This window comes from Amaranthus tricolor, chromosome 6 (assembly GCF_026212465.1).
Source record: "Amaranthus tricolor cultivar Red isolate AtriRed21 chromosome 6, ASM2621246v1, whole genome shotgun sequence".
Taxonomy (NCBI): domain Eukaryota; kingdom Viridiplantae; phylum Streptophyta; class Magnoliopsida; order Caryophyllales; family Amaranthaceae; genus Amaranthus; species Amaranthus tricolor.
The window spans coordinates 12,333,367-12,347,788 of record NC_080052.1 but is presented as its reverse complement, the minus strand read 5'-3'; the positions used below and the strand labels follow the sequence as shown (position 1 = coordinate 12,347,788).

General features: G+C 34.5%; 1 protein-coding gene across 2 annotated transcripts; it reads right to left on the bottom strand.

Moving 5' to 3' along the window:
• Positions 1-9,628: 9,628 nt before the first annotated feature.
• On the bottom strand, positions 9,629-12,311 carry LOC130814966 (pentatricopeptide repeat-containing protein At5g55740, chloroplastic-like). Of its 2 annotated transcripts, XM_057681270.1 has the most exons (2): positions 10,693-12,311; positions 9,629-10,623 (listed from the first exon to the last, which is right to left on the bottom strand). In XM_057681270.1, the coding sequence occupies exons 1-2, from the start codon at positions 12,260-12,262 to the stop codon at positions 9,671-9,673; spliced, it is 2,523 nt and encodes an 840-aa protein (XP_057537253.1). In that variant the 5' UTR covers positions 12,263-12,311; the 3' UTR covers positions 9,629-9,670. The 2 variants fall into 2 exon arrangements, with proteins under 2 accessions (XP_057537253.1, XP_057537252.1); XM_057681269.1 differs by having other exon boundaries at positions 9,629-12,311.
• Positions 12,312-14,422: the final 2,111 nt, after the last annotated feature.

Below are 14,422 nucleotides of genomic sequence, written 5' to 3'. Positions count from 1 at the left end.
TTTAATATCAAAGAATGTTTTTAGAGAGTTTTTAGAGAGATAGTACCATGTTTGAATTCGTACATCACACAAGAACGCGTCTGAAAATTCAATATATATAGGGTTAAATATTCGGGATTAAAGTGATAATAGTGTTATTAAGTGTCATTTACATTTGTTAAGCAAGTTTTAAGTCCAGTGATAAATTCGTAATTTTTTAAACTCTAGGGACAAATTCGTAATTTCATTAGAGGGTGGCGATAAAATTAAAAGGATGGCAATATTTAATAACACCCATTATCTAAACCATAAAGTCATCTCCTTACTTTCTCAAATAAATTCAACTCTACTCTCACCCAAGCATTGTGGTGCTTGCATATCATTTTAACCTCTTTCGCCCAAATAATTTATAGCTAAATTCAAAAATATATTTGATATTCTCTATCATCACAAATTCCTTGCTACTTACTCTACCGTCTATCCGTGACGTAAGACTTATTGATATTGACTTTGGATATATCCAAACCATTAGTAGATGTTCTAATCTTATTTCTAATTAACTCATGTCCAAAAAATACACCAGCTAGACAGTCTAACTTTCTTTTGCTCCACAGAACACAGTTCTACTTCTACGTGCAACTATGCAAGAAATTTAATGACAGTCTTTACACTCAATTTTTCTTATTCATAGAAATGCAACTTTCTTTTTCTTGTCGATCTGTCATTTATATTTTTAAGAAGTTATGTTTCTTTTATAGACGATTAATTTCCTTCTCGATCTGTTTTCTATCATCACTGCAAACTGAGTTGCTTCCTTCAAAACAGTAGTTAAAGATTGCGCCAACAAACCCTAAATGTAAATCAAACAATGAGTTAATGAATTAGTCGCAAACGACATCAGTCTGTTTCATGAATTGAGCATTGATACTAATCTATCGGACCGAATCTATTATCAAGGATATACATTTCTGTATACAAATTAACTATTGAACCGTAATTATTTATCCATCCCACATTTATTTTGAGTGGCTTTTGGGATGGTGGATCGGAGAGAATTTTTTAAAGAGAAAGCTTTTGATTTCTGCGTTAATAATGATTGCAATTGAACTTGATTTGACACTCATAAATTGAAACTCATGAAAAATCACAAAAATAGAAATATCTAAATCATCAAATTGAACCTCAAAATTATACTAAATCATCAAATTTGAACCTCAAAATTAAGAATCATAATTCAAGAGTTATGAGAGACCCTCAGAAACTCATTTTACAAATTAATCAAAGAAACAATAACCTACAAATTACAAGCCAATTATAAAGAATTAGCAACATTTTCTTCATGTAGTACCAATTTTTGAAATCTATAATATAAATTGAACCATTAAATTGTTGAAGCTCAAGAGTGGAGATGAAGGGCAGCCCTAATTCTCGGTGATTGTCATTGCAGGCTCGGGCTCGAGCATGCAAGAAAAATCAAAAGCTCAATTTAGAGGACTAATTAAAAAAAAAAATTAAAGGCTCATATTTTATGTTTTTGTTTTCCATAGTAATGTCAAGTTCTTTAATGTTTAATGCATGAGTGTTGGGCGGCGTAGATCATACGTCATGAGTGCATTTTAATAAATTAGTGTTAGGATATTTATAATCCTTAAACTATATTAGTTTAATTGTTTGTTTTGACACCTTATATTTGAGTGTGGGGGACATCTTATTTTTACTTTCCGCTACTATGAGATACTATTTATGTCTTATTCTATGTAATATTTTATATATATAAAAATTAGGAAAAATTACCCTGAATAATACGAACTTTCACTGATTTCTCTACAATAATACGAACTTTCAATTAACCATGAATAATACGAACTTTGACATGTGTTTTCCGCTGGTATACCTAACCGGTTTATAACCGGGAGAAAAGGTCACTTCCTCATTTCCTTCATCAGATACTAGACAGCAGCCTTCATCTTCCTCATTTCCTCACTTTGCTCTTCCATTTTAATTACTTCTTCCAACATCTCAATTTTTTTTTTCCATTTTCATTTTAACCTCCAAAATAATTTGATATTTAACATGTATTCTCCTTCGTCATCATCTCAATCTAGAACATCAATTGCAAAAGGAATTCCTTTATGTAAATATGGTGTTCATGCTAAATTATAAATAGTCAAAAAAAGGAACAAGGGTTGGTGAGAGGTTTTATGGATATGCATTTTGGCTAGTAAGTTTATTTTTTTTTCAATAGCTTTATTTTGTTTTGTTAATTTTTAATTTCTTTATCAATTAGGGTTTCATGTTTATGTTTAAAATGTAGGCACAAGATTGCAAATTTTTTAAGTGGGAAAAAGATGTAGAGTATTCAAGTGAAATTTCTTCTTGTTTGGAAGAAGAGAAAGCTATTTTGATGGACAAAAAAAAGGAAATTAAAGGCTAAGAATGCAAAGTTGAAGCTATGTTGAAATTCAAAGTTGTTGAATATGTAAATGCACAAAAAGTGTTAAGTTTTGTACTTGTTGCATCATGGGTTTTATTTGTATTGTTCTTATTTATGTTAAGCTAAGTATAAGAATTTGATCATGTAATGGAATTTTATGTATTGAAAATCCAATGTAATGAAAAAGTGTAACAAAGTTTCTTCGATTCAAGAATTATAGCCTCAATCCATACATCTTGTAGCAATATTTTCAAGAATTACCTTTACATACATAAGCATTCCTTACATACAAAAGTGCTAAAATTTTTCCAAAATGCAATATTTGAACAATGTTCTAAGCCATAGATTATACCATAATGGTAACTTAATACATAGAAAAAAGTTATGTTTTCCAAAAGAGCAGCAATATGACACTTAGTCTTGCAATATCAATTCTTTGTTGTCGATGCTTGGGTTGATATTATTTCAGTAGGGTTCTTCTTAGGCTTTCCCCTTTTAGCAGTACTGACACCACTCCTTCCGCTTGCACTACCAGTCCTACCCCCTCTACTCCCTTCACCTGTTCTAATTGTCCTGTTGCCTTTACCTAAAGAACTAGGTTGTGCAGACATGTTATGATGGGATAACTCTGGTGTGTTGGTTGCAACATCAACAATCTTTTTCAGTCTTCCTCTACTTCTCTTCAATGGATGTGGTTGCTCAATCGCTTTACCATTTTCCGGACACTTCCTTTTGTTATGTTCAACCTTATTGCAAATGCCACATGTCATTTGAACGCCGTGTCTTGAGAGCTTTCCTGGTTTTTTAGGATCTTCATACGAATCCTTGATTCTTTTCTTTCGTGGTCTACAAGGGCCAATCTTAATTTGGAGGAGGACCGATCAGTTTGTCAATTTTAGGCCAATGCCTCTCGCCAATACAAGGATTGATGTTTCCTTCATAGGCTCTCAAATAAGCCTCTCTAGTGTAGCACTGATCAACGTATGACTCAACCTCCTTATGTAAGTAAAAAAATAGATGCAACTCCATAACAACATGGAATCCCTCTTAAATCTCATTTCCTGCAAGTACAAGTTCTATTTTCAATATCAACCTTTAAAACATCCATACAATAGGCTACTTGGAAACCAGTTGATGTTGAAGGAATGACAGTGCACTTAGTTACTTCTTGCTTCTCTGAATCTAACGTTTTTTGTACCTTTGGACATAACAAACCCTTCCACTTCTTCAATGCCTCTTCCTTTTTATGAGCCATCCTCCTCATTAGCATTGATCTAATTTCTTCAAGCATATCTATTAAGTGATGGGATTTAGCATTCATAATTTAATTGTTAAAAGTTTCTACCATATTGCTCAAAATAACATTACACTTTCCTTCTAGTTTTACAAAAGATCTACAAAACAAGTGTGGACCACATTTCCTAAAGGCATCAACAGCAACCGGATTAACGTCCTCCATTTCACTAATTGCTTCCTTAAAATTAGCCAAGTTGTATGCTTTGACACATCTCTAAAACAATAATTTCATCTCTTCTCCTTTGAATGACTTGTTCCAATTTGTGTAGATGTGCCTAGCACAATGCCTATGTTCTGCTTTTGAAAGCTCCAGCTGGACTGCCCTCAAAATGCTCTGTACAATAGATAAGTGTGTTAAGCTGGATTAGGAATAACATTCTGTATACTAAATCAGTAGCATCAGTATATTGAAGTCAGTAGCTATTTTGAGGCTAAATGGATGTATACTAAATGCACAACATCAATCTTTGGGACCCACAAAAAATAAAGTTAAGAGCATGGAAAATCAAATAATGTTGGATCAAATTATTGAAATAATCTCTACCTATATGTGAAAGTTGGGGTTGTTACAAGCTGGATAAAGAAAGGTTGGAAGTTAAATTTAATTTATATTTTTGCAAAAGAATACCACTTCTTTTATCAGAAGAACTTGAATTGAGAGTTTGCTTTTGAACTTCCTTAAAATAATTGGTTTTAGATTTCTAAATCTTACTTATCATTGCTGTGCATTGTTTTCTAGAAGCCAGTGGGTGATTAGTTGTGATATGATTAGTTAACATACTTTGTGAAGTGTGGTTTTTAGCTTTTGAATTTGGGGCTTTGCATCTTTTCCACCTTACTTAAAACAATTGAAATTCTCCTTTTTGTACATACCTATTGATTGAATTTTAATGTTCTTTACACATCCTAATTGTTGTGAGGCTGTACTTATGTTCTTTACACATCCTTTTGATTTATCATTTCATTTCCTGCTAAATGCAGCACAGTAGCTTAATACACACAGGTAAATACACATAGCAGCTAAATGCACACAACAGCTAAATGCACAGTAGCTAAATCAGTAGCTATTTTGAGGCTAAATGGATGTATATTAAATGCACAGCAGCATCAATAGGAGTAATACAGCAGTAGGGAAGGGTGTATACCTGGTGTTCATCTGATATTACTATCCAGTCTTTACCATTATCATGAGGCACACACTTCTTCAATTCAAAAATGAACCATTTCCATGATTCATTGTTTTCACCCTCAACAACAACCCAAGCCAATGAATACATTTGCTCGTTAGGGTCTCTCCCAACTGCACTTAATAGCATTCCCCCCAAGAATGTTTTTAGAAAACAACCATCAATGCACTATATTTTCTTGCACCCACCAACCCGACCATCTTTAACCCCTTCAAAGCAAACAAAAAACCTCTAAAAAAATGTGGATGGATTTGTGCTTGGATCAGTAACAACAACGAAGTGGCTATTAGGGTTACTTCGTTCTAAAACCCCAACATAGCTCATGAGCTTCTGATAATATTGTTTCATAGATCCATGTAACCTCCTATGTGCAGCATACTTAATCTTGTACACAAAGCCCCTACTAATGATAATTCGAAATTGTTTCCTAACAATATCAACTAGTTCTGCAGAAGGAATGTGTGGCCTTGACTTGAATAAATCAAGTAACTGATCTGCACAACAAGAAGCTTTGAATTGACGATTAGAATCCATGTTTCTTTGACAAGTGTGATCACTGATCACCATTAACTTTCTTGACAATAAAGGAAGCTCGTGTTTTATCCCAACTAGCGTAGAGCTTAAAAGGACAACCATCAATACACCTTACACCAAGCTTATTCAATTTAGACTTGTCACTCAAATGAAATTTTACATTTCTTCCCTGATGAATTTCATATTTCCTTACCGCCTCCTTAAATTCAACTGATGGGGTGCTAAAAACTTGCCCAACAATCCATTTAAACTTCCTAAAATCGGTAGTAGCATCATCATCTTCATCATACTATTTTCATACTCAGATAAACTCTGTGTGTTACTACACTCACCCAATTTCAAAACAGAATCACCCACTTGCTCTACTTTTTCGAATGACAATGATAAATCTTGACTTTGCACAAGCTCCTCCGAAATTTCATCTTCATCTTCCTCCTCATACGATAGCTCATAATCAAGATCTTGTGAATCATCCTCCTCAGATGCATCTTCATCACGTACCTTAGCACTATTACCAAAATGTTGCTCATCTTCAGAAAAATAATATTCAAGAGGTATGCAACTTTCACTAAGGGATTCTTTCGCCTTAGATGCTCTCTTAGGGGTCAACTTTTTCCTATTCCCAACAGTGGACCAAACTTCACTATGTTTAGTACCACTTTTTGATATTTCTAGAACCAACATCTCATTATCCTTATCATTAACTACATAAACAGATAATGCTCTATTTTCAACTGTTATTTCAGACATTTTCCCAACACAAATATCATCGGTAACTCTCTTTAACCCGTCCAAAAAGCTAACAGCATTAGGTAAATGATACCAAAGACAAAACTCATGTTTTACCCCAAGATCCTCCCTTACAATTTCTTCTAACTCAAAAAATGACATCTTATCTAGGTCTATGGAGATGGTTTTACATATCCCATTCATATAATCAAACCCCACAACTTCTTTTTTTAATACCCCATCATACCAAACTTCAAAGTAATTGAATCATTCAAATTAGCCTAAAAACAAGCAAAAAACATTAAATTACATCCATTTTCGAGTGCACAAATGTTTTTAATTAACATCAAACAATAATCATGTATGGATTGAGAAAATGGAAACAAAATTCCATCCATTTTTGAGTAAATGGACACAAAATTTCATCCATTTTTGACTAAATGGATAAAAAACACTAAATTACATCCATTTTCGAGTGCACAAACGTTTTTAATTAACATCAAACAATAATCATGTATGGATTGAGAAAATGGAAATAAAATTCCATCCATTTTCGAGTAAATGGACACACAATTTCATCCATTATCGACTAAATGGATAAAAAACACTAAATTACATCCATTTTCGAGTGCACAAATGTTTTTAATTAACATCAAACAATAATCATGTATGGATTGACAAAATGGAAACAAAATTCCATCCATTTTCGAGTAAATGGACACATAATTTCATCCATTTTCGACTAAATGGATACAAACCTTTTGGGATTAAAACAAAATTTAGAGATATATATTGCAATTGAGAAGAATAAACTAACCACGAATGAGATGATATCTTTGTAGTTGATGCGTGAGAACGAGAGAGAATCAATGGAAATCAGTGAATGTTTGTGAAGAGGGAGAAGCAGCTGCGTGAGGAAGATGCATATACCAGTTGCGTGAGGGAGAAGCAGCTCTTTCTTTTCCTTAATTTTATCAGAAAAAAAATTTGAAAAAGAGATCAGCACATTTACCGGTTACAGGTAAATTAGTATACCAGCGGAAAACACATGTCAAAGTTCGTATTATTTATAATTAATTGAAAGTTCTTATTATTGTTGGGAAACCAGTGAAAGTTCGTATTATTTAGGGTAATTTTTCCTAAAAATTATGGGTGTTACAATGACTCTCAAGATACTGAGAGGAAGTTGGTGATCCCACAAACCACACGAACGACCTATAATCGCCATATATCTCACTAGGAGTGGCAAGAAAGAATTTGTATCGAGTGTCAATAAATAAGCATCATTAACCTCAAACTCTAATATTATACAATTAAAGACAAGACCATTTCTAGGGCTTCACTAATCAAACTCGTAAAGAAACTACTTACTCATATTAGAAATAACTAAGACAAAAACAATAAACAAAGCAATGAATGGAAGTATGATTAACTTGAATGAAACCAACAAGAAAGGAATAAATGAAGCAATAAGGAATGAAAGTAACTATTATATCCAAGCAATACAGAAAGCAATAACCATAACGAAAGCAAGACAAAGTAATGCATGCAATAACCAAAGCAATAAATAACTTACGAAAATGAAAACTTACAATAAAATGAAAAGCTTGAATTGAAAGCTTCAATCCAATACAAAACTTGTAACTAAATGCTTAAAAACGAAAGAAATTGAAGTGTAGAGGAAACAAATAAATGAAAGCATTAAAGAAAGCTTAAATCTATACTAGGGTATAAACTAAATAAAAGCAATAAAGAGGTTATTTCCTATGGTTTGGATAACAATAGGCATGAGTGCATCCATTAGAAAATTGGAGTATTTATAGCTTAAAAACAAGGGGTCCAAAATGCCATTAGAAGCTCATAAGATGGGCTTGAGAAGAAAAACAATCCCGCGGAAAACAATTCTCATTTGCCCAAAAGGAAGGCTATTCGATCGAATCTCGAGCTAGTGCAAACTTCATGTACAACCAACAATAACCATTCAATCGAATCAAATTGCCCATTCGGTCGAATGGAGGCAATTCGCCCGAATCCTTTCTCAATTCGCCCTTTCTAACGCATAAAAGCATATAGCACACCAACATCATTTGGCCAAACCCAAAGGTCCATACGACCGAATAAATCTAGCTTTGCTTAAAGTTATTCATCATTCGACCATAACAGAATTGGTTTAGGGAAATGTAGAAACTCCCATTCAACTGAATGGGAGGTTGCTCAACCAAATGTAGTGAGTTCTTAGCATCAATGTTTCTTTAAGGCACCATGGAGCTTCAGAACTTTAACGGGCCTTCAGAAAAGTCTCGGTTTGCGTGCCAAAGTCCCAAACACATGGAATTTGACTTTGTTGTCTCTGAAACACCTTAAATAACCACAAAACAACCCGAAGACACGAACAAGGTAAAATCACACATGATGTACGTAATGTCAATTAATAAATGGTAGACCGGACACTAAAAAGGAGTCGTAAACGTACTCATAAATGAGCACATCAACTATCTAAAAAAGTCGAAGTAAAATTTATAAATTGTGTAAAAGTCAAAGCGTTTAAATTAAAATGAGACAAAGAAAGGTAGTTTTTCAAATAAAGTGAGAACCAAAAGGAGAGAGGGCCAAAAAATTTTTAGGGTAGGCAGTGGTTGGCTTTGCCCACTTATAGCCCCACCTACGTTATGAGTTCAACACACACAGACGAAAATGAACTGCTTCTTTGATAATTTATAAGTAAAATTGAGGAGAAGAGAATGCTAAATAAGACTTTCTTATCAAATAATAAACATATTTTTAGTTCAACTTTTTGAAAAGAAAAGTTTAATTTACATTAGAAAAGAAAAAACGAAAGAAATTTTAAAGTATAGATCCAAATTAGTCTTATGTAAATCTGTATGTGTCTGGATCAGGAATACCAATTCATAGACAAAATATTAGTTAATAATTCAGGAACCAGGATTAGTGGATAATTCAAGTTCAAGAAATTGGCACGTGATTCAGGAGGCAATATTTACTTAACCAAGAAGGGAAAATAAAGAAACATAAAAGAATAAGAAAGGAAATTCTGTTTAGGTCCTTAAAATGCGTATCAGTTCCTCCCATGTGCTGAACAATCTTGCTTGGAGATAATCATAACTGTAAAAGAACCATGGATATTATCAACTTGCTCATATACCTAATTAATATAGAAATTAGCAAATCATGCATCTATCCTAAAACTACTTTCCATACTATTATTATCAACAGATCAATACCAAGATTTCCGAAATATACTTGCCATGATCATGATGCCTTCATCAGAATATCAATTGTTTTTTCAAACATTCTGAAGTCCTCAATTTATTGAGCAATGATGAAAACCTTCCAAGAACCAGTTTTCTAGTCCTGTTCTGGAGTAAATTTTTTCATGTTTGAACCCTGTATGGATAAGATATCTGGGGTTTTCATGAGTCGTGATTAAATATCGAGCATTTTGATCAAATCTCAGGAATGAACTAGGCTTTTATATCAATTTACACCACTGCTAAGAGAAACAAATTTCCAAATTAAAAGACAAAATATTTGATCTCATCTCTGTTTCTAACAGTGCAAGAATCATGTTGATCTCATCCCTTTGAGGATGCGATCTATCACTCGAAACAAATACGTGAGATTCTGACCCGATTTGAACCCAACTGCATCCAGGTTTCTTGTTCAGACCCCGACTTTTCATCAAATTCCTCCACTCTGATGCTTCGGCCCACCTTCCAGCTGATGCACTTATATTTGAAAGTGTAACATAGTTTCCCGAATTATTAGGTTCCAGTTCAAGTAAGTACGTTGATATGTATTCAGCAAGTTCTATCTGATTCCATTCCCTGCACGCAATTAGCAGTGATCCTAACATTTCTGCATCGGGCTCAAGCGGCGTACTCATAATCACCATAATAGCCTCGTCCAGATTACCACATCGAGAAAGAAGTGTAACCAAACAGCCGTAATGTTCCATTCTTGGAGATATGTTGTATTTCGACACCATATCAGCGAATAGATCAAACCCCTTATTCACCAGCCCTCCATGACTGCAAGCTGAAAGAATGCTCGTGAAGGTTACATCATCGGGTTCTAAGCCCTCCTCCTGCATATACTCGTACAATGCAAGAGCGTCTGAAACCTTACTATGCAATCCATAACCGGATATCATGGCATTGTATAATGCTAAACTTTTGTCTGACATCATGTTAAAAATCTTCCTTGCATGAGTTATATTTCCACATTTGGCATACATATCAACCAAAGAAGTTGAAAGTTCTACAGAGAATTGATGGCCTTGCCTTATGACGTAGCCATGAATCGATTTTCCGAGAAGTAAGGATGTCATATCTATGCAAGCTGAGAGCAAGCCAGTTATAGTTCTAGTATTTGGCTGTAATCCCGATTCTTGCATTTTCTGAAAGTGCAGTATCGCGTCAACAGCAAGCCCATTTTGAGCTAAACCTGTTAAAAAAGTAGTCCAGGTTATCACATTTGGTTCAAAACCAAGTAAATGCATTTGTAAGAACATACTTTTTGCCTCATTCACTTGGTGACTCCGTAAGAGTGCACAAAGTAAAGAATTCCAAGATATCAGATTTGGTCGAAAGCCCTGCAGCTGCATCTGATAAAACAACTCCAAGGCTTTACCACCCAACCCTCGTTCTGCACACGCAGCTAATAACGCATTCCATAGGACAAGATCTTTCTCTAACGAAGAGTCAAATACTCGTACTGCATAACCTGTTTCCTTGAATTTGGAATACATGCTAATCAAGCTAGATGCAACAGCAACATCAGAGTCGAGGAGATTTCTTATGCAGTAGCAATGGCCCTGCTTACCAAGTTCGGTATCACCTGTATAAGCACACGCGGAAAAGAAAGAAGCCATAGTAACACAATCGAATCTTAACCCTTTCGATGTCATAACACGACACATATTTATAGCTGTTTCAGGCAAACCTTGCTGTACATAACAAGAGATTAGCAAGTTCCAAGTAACTGCATCTTTCTCCACCATTCTAGTGAATATTAGTTCAGCATCTTCAACCCAACCAATCTTAGAGTAAAAGTTAATCAATGAACTTCCTAAAATACTATCCAATTCTAAACCATACAAAACTGCAAGTGCATGCCCTTGTCTACCTTCTTCCGCAGCTCCTAAATTCGCAGATGCTGATAGTAAACTTGACATGGTAACCCGAGTTGGTTCAATCTCTTCAAACATCATGTCATAAAACAACTGAATTGCTTCCTCATTCATTCCATTTTGTACATATCCTACAATCATTGAATTCCACACCACAGAATTTTTCACAGACATTTCATCAAACACCTTCTTTGCATCCTCAAGAATTCCACATTTTCCGTACATATCAACCAAACTACTTGCAACATACATACATTCTTCAAAACCCACCTTAATCATAAACCCATGGATTCCCCTTCCAAATACAATACATTGAGATGCACCACAAGCCTTTAATGCATTAGGAATCACAAAATTGTCAGGAAAAATTCCATTTTCAAGCATTTCACAATAACCGAATAAAGCTTGTTCATTTAACCCTATCCTAGAATTTAACCCAATTATAGCTGCCCATGAAAACACATTTTTGATACACAATCTTGTAAACAACCTTCTAGCACTATCTAATTCATCACATTTTGCATAAAAGATAACCAATTTGGTTTCAATGTACTCATTTTTAATAAAGATTTCACCTTTTTTAATGATTAACCCATGAATTTGCTGACCCAGAAAATAAGATTGATCACAAACACACCCCTGTAGTAATTCAACATAAAATTCAGGGCCAATTTGGACACAATTGTAGTGCATCTGAGAAAGAAGATTTACTGCTTCTTTAAGTCTTCCATTCCTAGACAAAGAAGATAACTCTAAGAAGCAAGATTTTTTGTCCTGTTGCTTCTCTGAAACATGGGTTGGATTTAATTTGGGAGTAATTAAGGAATTTCTGGGTTTAAAATTAAGGGGATTAAGAAGGTTAGATGTTGGGCTGATTGTTGTTAGATAAGCCATGCAGTGCAGAAAAACAGAGCTCTTGAAGATAAAGTGGTGATCATGGGCCTCATGAGTCATGATCACTTAGTTAACGGGTGAGGCAACTCTGTTTTGAACAAGCCGTTAACACCATTATAGTTTAAGATAAAATTCATGTTAAGCATAATACTATATACTTAAACGCATAGCAGTAATATTTAAGGAAATTATCATCAATATACCCGCATACCCTTGTGTTATTGCACTTTATTTTTAGTATCATTTTATTTTTCGATTATTAATGGTACCCCCAGCATATCATGCTAATTACAACCATGACATTATATAAGTTTTTACCGTTATCTTATCGTTTATTTTTGAATTTGACCTAATCGTGGTTAGTTTATGGTTGCTTATACATTCAGGCTCATCAGATTTCAAAACACACGTTTCTTCTTCTTCCCTTTTTCCTTTCCTCTTCATTCTCTCTATCCATTCATGCTTCTTCAAGATACTCTTCATTTTGCGGTAAGGTTTACCCCGACACTTCTAGAAGACCACCTGGAAGCCCTAATGTTAATTCTATTGAAGTTGATGATAGCTGGATAAGGTTGATGAAATGCTACTGTGATTCAACAAAGTTCTATGATGTTAGGGTTTCGGGTTCTATAAACAATCTGGAAATAATCTATTACAAATGTATGTCGTGCCAAGCATTTGAATGGGGTTATGATGCGTATTTGAAGGAAAACCTTGATGAAGCTGCAGATCCAGAGGTTCAAGTGGCTACTCCTGTAATGATGAATGGGGAACAATTTGCTGAACTTAAAGCTACTGTTCTAGGGTTGTCAAAGAAGATTGATAGCTTACTCAAGGTTGTTGTTTTATGAAATTTGTTATAATGTTTTACCTAGTGTTGTTGGTTCTTGCCATTGTAAAGTAAGATTATAAGCAATGAAATGGTATCTATGTAAGCTTAGGTAATATGTAATTTGCAATGTAAACTTAGGTAATATCTATTCCAAATTGTGCTTTGTACTTTATCATTCATTTTAAAAGCTATTCATTACAAAATAATTCGAATCTAAATGCATACCAACATGGTTCATTACAAAAGAGGATTAAGATCCAAGTTCATACAAAATGCTATTGGAGCTTAGTAATTACAATCACAAAAGTTGTTCATTACAGTTAGGCAGAACCGAACCGGTCCCGAACCGCTTGGAATCGAAACCGGAACCGGAACCGTTTGCGACAGGTTCCGAACCGCCCCGAACCGCGAAACCGTGAAACCGCCGGAAAAAAAGTTGCCGGAACCGTGAAACTGTCGGAAAAAAACTTCATGAACCGGACTTAAAAACCGCGGTTTGGAATCGGAACCGGTCGAACGGTTCCACGGAACCGGAACCGGGACCGGTCCGGTTGAATCGATCCAGCGGTTCCATGGAACCGGAACCGGGACCGGTCCGGGTGAACCGGCCCAACGGTTCCATGGAACCGTGAAAAGATCCGTTGGAAACTAGCCGTTTATAGCCGTTGGAATTTTTCTATAAATACCCACCACTTTCAATCATTTTCATTCACAACTCATCTCTTCTCCTACTCTCTCTACTTACTCTCTCTACTTAATTCTTTAATTACGCAATTATTCTCTTAATTACATAATTATTGTTTTAATTATTTCTTAATTTAGTTAATTACATAATTAGTCTATTAATTATTTATTTATTTCTTAATTCTATTATTATTTCAATATTATCAATCATGTCTTCATTTTTGAAAAAAGCCTCAAAAAAAGTTACTAAAGTGGCAAAATCATTGGGAGGTTCCAGCTCCTCCAAAAGAAAGGCCACTTCTACTCCGTCGGTATCAACAACACCTTCCATTAGTAATTATAATTATGAACCAAATTATCCAGAAGGTTACGACCCAGAATAACAAAATTATGCAGAAGAAGTGGAAAGAGAAATACAAGAAGAAGAACAAGAAGAGGAACCAACGACCCCTATTGGGATACATATATCTCGACAGTCATCAACAAGATCACATGAAGAACAAGGAGAACAACAACAACAAAGACAAGCTCGTGGTAAACGAGTCAATTTCCAAACTATCGATTAGTTTTATAATTTTATTCTTCAAATTAATTAAATTTTAAATTATTTATTTATTTAATTATAGTTTTATAATTTTAAATTATTTATTTAGATGAAGATGAACCAGTAAGACAACCTTTTCCGGCAATGCCACCTCCTAGTG